General features: G+C 42.1%; 1 protein-coding gene across 1 annotated transcript; it reads right to left on the bottom strand.

Moving 5' to 3' along the window:
- Positions 1–1,661: 1,661 nt before the first annotated feature.
- Positions 1,662–7,573, bottom strand: LOC147439583 (subtilisin-like protease SBT2.2). The gene is made up of 7 exons (XM_086485404.1): positions 7,487–7,573; positions 5,344–5,622; positions 5,035–5,212; positions 4,669–4,846; positions 4,083–4,323; positions 2,995–3,276; positions 1,662–2,499 (listed from the first exon to the last, which is right to left on the bottom strand). The coding sequence occupies exons 2-7, from the start codon at positions 5,540–5,542 to the stop codon at positions 2,012–2,014; spliced, it is 1,566 nt and encodes a 521-aa protein (XP_086341530.1). The 5' UTR covers positions 5,543–5,622; positions 7,487–7,573; the 3' UTR covers positions 1,662–2,011.
- Between the last annotated feature and the right edge of the window lie 442 nt (positions 7,574–8,015).

Raw genomic sequence — 8,015 nt, 5'->3', positions numbered from 1 at the left:
GAAGAGAGAAAATTTTGGGGAGGTAGTTGCATTCAAAATTTGATCAGCGTGTAGACTCTTGAAATATTGTTGATTTTGGTCAAATGACGTGATGCATGAATAAGTTAGCATGTTGAACCCATTGACAAATTGGAGGATGGAGAATGTGGAAGAAGGGAAGTATGTTGAAATTCTATTATTGGTGTATGTCTCATTTTTTGAAAATAGTTTCAATTTTCAAATACTATATTTTTATTCGTTAGTGAAGATCAACTTTTAATTTTGGGTAAGTAGAAGAGCCGCTTCCTTTAGATTCATTGCTTTGTTTTGTGGGTGCATGTAGATTCTAAAATCTAGAAACGATCGTTGTAGATACGTTTTATTTTGGGAAAGTATCAGCATTAGAACATTGTATCAACATCCCATTTCTGGTGGGCCTAGTGATTCTCAATTCTTTCTCTAGGAGAAGTTGTTTAGAATGTTGTGATTGTAGATTCAAACTCCCATGACTTAGGAGCTCTTTCACACAACTATCCATGAGATGCCCTAAAACTATACTACCAAGGGCATCTCATAGACTAATAAACTATAAGAGTACTCATCAATCCACAATTGTGCACTATAGATGGCCAATAAGAATTGTGCCTCACATGCAAAGATATGATTTTTTATTGAAATATTTATCTTTTCGTTATTTCAACATACCAAATTGATCACCACTGGTGGAGTACTATAGGATACATGCTTGGTTGAAATCCCTCATCACTATATCAGACAAGATCTTGAATGATGTCCAAAAGGTGGGACCAATGATGGTGAACACGGGGATGATTGTCAAAACAACAAGTGTCCATTGGATGGCAGTTGAGTTTACTTTTTAGGGCCGAGTTAAGTTTTGCCTACACATGTTCACTTTATCACCTACGAAGTGGAGTGTTGGACAACCAAACCCACACGGGCACGTGGTTAGAACACCAACCTGCCAATGTAGAGGTTGTGGGTTTGAGGTCCAACCAGAGAATGAGGAAGTAAATGCCTTCTACATTTTTGTTACAAGAGGAGATGGCATATCACGACAATTTCAAATATAAAATCTTTGATATCGAAGGTTGGGAGTCCTTCCTATGAAATGAGACAACGAGACTTGTGAGCGTAAGCCAAAAGGTGAACTACTCGGTGTAGAAACAGTCTCGAGTTTTAATATAACATCTTCGACATTGGAATTGTGGGGGAGTCCTCTTACCTTCTTGAGAAATGGGACAGCGGGACTTGTGAGTGTTAGATTCCCAAATATGAACAAGGTGACGGATTCCAAGAGGACGACACTACACTCTTCAAAAAGACAACGCTCGCGCTTCCAAGCTTTGCAATACGGCAAAAGCTGATTCTAAGATGACGCAAAAACCAAGCCCATCATCTTTTCTGCTCTAAAGTTCGCAGGGAGCTTGTCGTGTTTCTTCTGGCAGCTACTACTTTTTACCACACTCTCATCGTCACACAATGGTGCTTGGAATCCGATCCCTACACAATAGTTCCACTTTGTTCAGTAAAAAGGCATGCATGCACTTGCACATGCAACGTTACCCGCACGTCTATTCTCATAACGTCACACTCTCTCTCTCTCTCTCTCTCTCTCTCTCTCTCTACGCACATGGTCAACTCTCATTGCCTCTGCACAAAATTGGATAGCTTCAACTTCCTTTCTCGATAGTACAAAGCTGGCTATATACATTAAGGTTATTCACGAGCTCTCATTCTATGCAAGAAAAACATTATCTGAGGGTAAAACGGAAAGAATCGGGTGAAAACGGCCAGGATGGATGATATCATCATGCTGTAAAGGAAGGTCAATGTTGGGCTTTACATGACTATTTGGTGAGGTAAAAAGGTGTGGTAATAAATTATACATGGTAGGAGAAAACGCATGCCGACAAGCGTGGTAATTTCCCCAGTCGAAACGGTGAAAGCGGATGATGAACGGACCGAGACGGCCAAGATGCATACACGTGTCATCGTACGCAATCTAGGCTACTTAGTTGACTGTAACAGACTGGGAGACGACCGAGAGAGGAAGCCGGAAAACGTGCCCTCGGGAGCCGGACAGAAGTATAGAGCCAAAAGAAGGGCGTGAGCTGGCCGACGTGGGCGTGATAGTGATCACCAGTTCTACACTCTGTTGCCTCCTTGTGTACAGCCTGCAGCGACGTGGCCCTGCATGCCCATGCCGCTTTCTGCAGTCAGCAGAGCCCTTCCCCAGCTTGAAAACGGTGGGATACACACAGACAGCCACCCCCTCCGGCTGCTCAGTGGACACTCTGTATGTTTCTTCGTGCCTTGCCACACCGCTTGCCCTTCTCCGGACGACACGTGGCCCGCTTAGATTGGATATTGTTACCGACGGCTGGTTGAGCTGAAGCTCGCTGACGCCACCAGCTTGGTTGCAAATGGTGCATGTTGCCTTCATAACTTCCATCTCCCCTCCTTGTATGGAGCATAAAAATTGTACATAATCTGGAAAATCTGCATCCACAACCACAAGGGTACTAGAGTCAGCAATTTGCCAGAGGACTCCTGTTGCAACTTGATTGCGATATTCTTATTGATTAGCTTTTTGACCATCGACCAGAGCATTGATTTAATTAGTTTTAGATTAAAATGAATTGTGGGATGCAGGAAAAGGGAACACATTGGGTCTCCCATCATATGGAAACTGGAACCATTAGCCAATAAATTAATTGTAACATGAGTTATGAGACATGGAATTGTGTGTGTGTGTGTGTGTGTGTGTGTGTGAGAGAGAGAGAGAGAGAGAGAGAGAGAGAGAGAGAGAGAGAGAGAGAGAGAGAGAGAGAGAGAGAGAGAGAGAGAGAGAGAGAGAGAGAGAGAGAGAGAGAGAGAGAGAGAGAGAGAGAGAGAGAGAGAGAGAGAGAGAGAGAGAGAGAGAGAGAGAGAGAGAGAGAGAGAGAGAGAGAGAGAGAGAGAGAGAGAGAGAGAGAGAGAGAGAGAGAGAGATACCTGCATAAAAAACAAGGCCAGGATCAATTGCTGCCATTGGATTCACCTCACCTCCTCCAAAATCGAAAGGGCTGGCAGGCCCAAGAGGCAGGGTGAGGTTGTAGGAAGGCTGTTGGGCCAGCAAGGGGAAGCCCTGGTGGTCAACCGTGGATGCTATGGTGGTGAGAGTTGAACCTATTGCTGTAGGGCTCATGTTGGGGTTCTTTTGCTTCACAAGTGCTGCTATCCCTGCTACATGTGGTGCTGCCATGCTTGTTCCTGACCCCAAAGCAAAATTTTTCCCTGTCATAATTAAGAGTCCACAAGAAACTGATCTTTAGTTTACAACCACAAAGAGTATCAACATCATTGGCGTGCAGAGCCATATGCTCATGGAGCTCTTATTTTCTGAACTTGCACTTTTAGATATTAAATATGAATTTCACAATGTGTCCCCTTCTAAATGAAGAATAGATCACATATCCACAGTACCCACTAAAAACTGACAATCTCATTAAAATCATCGTTACTGGGGCATCAAATCCTCGCACATGCAAGTGTGAAACTAGGCATTGAAATATGCATCCCCAGAACACACAGAAGTATACACTTATACAAAAGTGCCAGTATTAATCTTCTGTCGTAGCTTGGAGATGCAGAGGAGACTCAGTCATAGCGAAGCCTACAAAAGACACGGACTCAATTATACTAATTAATGCAAGAAATAGGTGATCAATAGGATGTTTAGTCAACAGCACTGGCTATTCAGAGAAATACGCATCCGCTACGTTGTTTCTGGAGCAATATCATTTTGCTTAAATATTGAAAAAAAGGCTACGATCTCATTGGTTCATGTGTTGTTCATCTAACAAGAAAAAAATAGAGAGCAAACAGACATTGTATTGTAAGCATGCCCATCGAGCTTTACTAATGAAGTCCTTGGCATGAGGTCATGTGTATATGTACATATGTGTACCTATGTGTATATATAATTGAGTCCACAAAAAGCCCACAATCACTCATAAAAAAATTGCAGATTATAGACTAAGGGTACACAACCACAAGACAATATAACCATCATCTCCCTCAAATGAATAAATATTAATTACCTGTCAAATAATCGTCGTCATTGCCTATTGGAGACCAAGCTGCCCATATCATATCACCAGGGGCCATCACATTGGGCTTCATCACTTCCGCCACTAGTCGTCTGCTGTTGGCAAGGTCAGGACCCCTGCTTGAGTAGAAGGCCACTTGAGGGGCTCGCTTGTCATATGTTGGACTTAAACCCCCCATTATCCTCGCTTCCACTGTAAGGTTGCTTTTGGTAGTGAAGTATGACAGCAACATCTGTTTCGAAGCATGATAAAGGAAATTAGAACATCTATAATATAAAACTGGCAAATCACTTTTCTTTATTAGCAAGAATTTTATTGTGTATGATTCATTCTAGTGCCATCCAAACAAAATTCACTTGAGATTCATCAAGTCATGATATTGAAGAGGTAACTAGGGAAGAGTCAAGTAGCAGTACTACGAGGTAAACTGAAAACCATACAGATATTTTCATTGTTAAAGTTTAGATCAATTAAGCACATGTACTCCGCATGTATTAGGTTGAGACCATTTTTGCTAATTAATATGCATACATAATATATTAACATAACCAAAGCTAGTAAACAAAGCATCACTAACCAACGACTCCTCAAGACTTGGAATGAGAACGATTGGTATAGTGGAGGGAAAAGGTTCTATGTCAGCGTCTGCAGTATCTTTATCCACCACAACAATCACACCACTTGCATGCAGTTTTCTCGTTGTTGCAATTACCCCACGCAATGATGCCTTCCATGTCAAGAACTCTATCGAATACCTACATTTTCAACGATAATAGGTTAGATAATGCCTAACACTCAAGATGTGTTAACCTGTACAAGATGCCAAGCATAAGAATACATACAATTGAGCATGCTGCATCAAAATAAACATTGCAACATGCAAAATTCATGAAGACAAGACTAGTGTAACAAAAAACATGCCAAATAGATATTCTCAGCTTACCTACATACTAGGATGTGACCCTTCACCATATCCTCGTGTAACATTGAGGGATCTTGGCATGTGTTTGCGTGCGTCTCATGAGCATTTGGTTTAAGAGAACTCCGATATCGATGCCGTTGCTTCTTAGCCGAATCAGAAGCTAGCACTATATTGTAAAATGCAGTCCCCTCCGTGCCAGCTGCACGAAAAACCAAAAGCTTGAGAATATGATATTAACCACCATCTCTCTCAATAGTTAAACCTAACAAAGTAGAGCAACCAGATAGATTATGTAGCAAAATGTTTTGTGCGTAGGGTTTTGAGACTTACGAGAAAGGCCAAAGCCCCTGATGGATTGATGGTTGCTGAGGAGGATGGAGTTGTGGTAGGAGCGGTTGTGGAAGGTGGCACCGACTGTGAAGATCCAAGGGTTGAAGGAGGCAACAGAGCCAGGAAGGGGGCCTGCGTTGCCAGCAGCTTGCACCACAAACACAGCCGCCTTCATGGCAGACAAGGCTCCCAGCTCCATGGCGCTCAAGAAGGTCGCCACCCCTTCTAGCGGGCTGGCCGGCCCTATTGACAAGCTTAGAATATCCACCCCATCTTGCACTGCTTGCACAAACCGCCATTTTTGCTCAGCTCGTTTGCGACTTACACTCGCATTTCAGATTTTCAAATTTTTGTAATCCATAGTTTCATTAGAACGACTGTCATTCTTGAAGCTTTGTAGCAATTCGTCTGATTAGCAATAGACTGTATCTAAACTAACATAATATGTCTAAACCGACATAATATGGCGGAAGGGGGTGTAAAGTAATATGGCTAAACTATAACATAATATGGCGGAAGGAGGAGTCCTTTCACGTGTCAAAACCTGCAACATGAAGGCTAAATTCCTAAACTAAAAGAAGCCGCTGTGCACACGATAAAGAGGGGGAGAGAAAGAGAGAGAGAGAGAGAGAGACCGCTAAAGGTGGCCGTCCGTACTAGTGATGCTTAACATCTTGAGAATTTTGGTGGCAAGAGTATGCATTAGCTCAACAATTGATAGATGAAGCTTCTATGGTTGATCTTCCTCGAGAAAAGACTCCAATCCAATAAGCTCTTTGATAAGCGATGCTATAATTTGGGATATCATTAATACTCATTAATCACGTGAAATTGAGATTCTAACCAAATAGCAAGAGGCAAATCAAGCCTATACTGTTGCTTGCAATGTTGATAGAGCAAGCTAGAGACTCTTGTGTCCAAGGTCTTGGGTTCAAACCCCCTTGACAACTCGTGTGACATGTAACCCTTAGGGGTTGTTCCCCAAGTCTATACGATGGGTTGGCCAACGTTATCCGATTGAAATTCTTAAGCCTACATTAGTTCTGTCACACAATTTACCCAATAATTATTTGTTCTTATTAGTACATTCTTAAATTATTTGAATTCGAGATCCGAACTCAAGTGAAAAGCAGTAGTGAACTCATATTTGTACATATATAAAGCAAAACAAAAGGGGACAAAGCATGAAACAAGGTTGTCATCATAGGATCATATGGAAAAGTACAGTATGGCCTTGTATGGAAAAAGAACGTGTATTTCAGAATATATAATACAATTTGGATAAGTACGGTGTGTTTTCAGTACAAACTCGTGAGGTTTTGAAAAGAGCATCGCACAACCTAATCACTTGGTCTACACATTGTTCGTGCCTAGTAAAGCAATAGTTTAGGAAATTGAAAGCTAGATCATTCTGAGGGACATTTATTTCAAGAGGCTAGCATATATAGCAACAAGGTAGCTCAAGAAAGCCTCCCTACAGTGTGAAAACGGAAAAAATTGGCATTACTCTCATTAATGACTTGATAGGGTTGGTAACTAGGTAATGTCAATGATGTCTTCCAAGTTTGGAAGGTGGTATAAGTTAGTATAAACCTTAGGGATATGGTTCCCATATATGTGTGCTCAATGGTCAAGGCAATTTACCCCTTTCTACCAGCCTATAGCACCTTGCAGCCTTGTTTGAATTACTTTGAGCTTTCTAGGAGGCAATGGCCTTTCAATCTACTCTAAGAAAAACTCGATTACCTCCTTGGATGGCAATACTTGTGGTCTCCTTTTATATGAAGCGACTTAAATGTATACTACATGGAAGATCCTCGAGAGAAATATCGAAAGCAGTACTCCAAAGCACCATTAAAGATGAACATATGTAGAATCAGCATGAAAGAGGAAGACATCTTGAGCCTTGTCAATAGGCTCAAGGGTTTGTACACACAACTAGTGTATATCCAAGCACAAGAGGATGTTGAAGACAAAGTTGTTGCTCTATTGAGTGAACTTCCTATAGAGTATGACCATTAATTGTCACACACCTCAACGAGAAGAAGCCATCCCCAAGGTAGGAGGATGCCATCAACTCTCCGTATGAAGAACAAAGGAAGCTCAACAAGAAGAATGAGAAACACAAGGTAATAATGTTTACATTGTTACAAGTGCTTAGTCGAAGCAAAAGTGGAGCCGTCATGGTATGCCTAACCATTTCAGCAAAGATTTTGGGGGGGGCTGGCGGTTCCCTGCCCCCAATCGTACCTAGCTAGGTATGTGGTGCGTCTCGAGCATAAGCTTGCATTGTATGAAAAACACTGAAAAAGACTCTCTTTTCCTACATGAGAATTTTTTTAAATCGTCTTGTGCTATATGTGTGGCATGTGGATGCGCCGGTGTGATTCCGCTCTAAGCTTTTACCAACCGGTCAATCTATGTACTGGAGAAGGACAAGAGAGAAGCCATTAAAAACCAGCTCTCAGACTCCCGAGTCCCGAGGCACCCAAAAAAAAAGAGTGACGCAGAGCGAGATCATAGAAGGTGAACTGCAAGTTACTGCATAAGAGATGAACGCTGAGAGGTGATGGTCACTCCGTGTAGAGAGAGAAAGACCTGATTGTCACTCTGTGCGAGAGAGAGAGAGAGAGAGAGAGAGAGAGAGAGAGAGAGAAGGTGTTTGTGCAATG

Source organism: Adiantum capillus-veneris, chromosome 16 (genome assembly GCF_014529385.1).
Source record: "Adiantum capillus-veneris isolate H3 chromosome 16, ASM1452938v2, whole genome shotgun sequence".
In the NCBI taxonomy this organism is placed as follows: domain Eukaryota; kingdom Viridiplantae; phylum Streptophyta; class Polypodiopsida; order Polypodiales; family Pteridaceae; genus Adiantum; species Adiantum capillus-veneris.
Note: the sequence above shows the minus strand (reverse complement) of the source record. Positions and strands in the feature narration are given on the sequence as shown.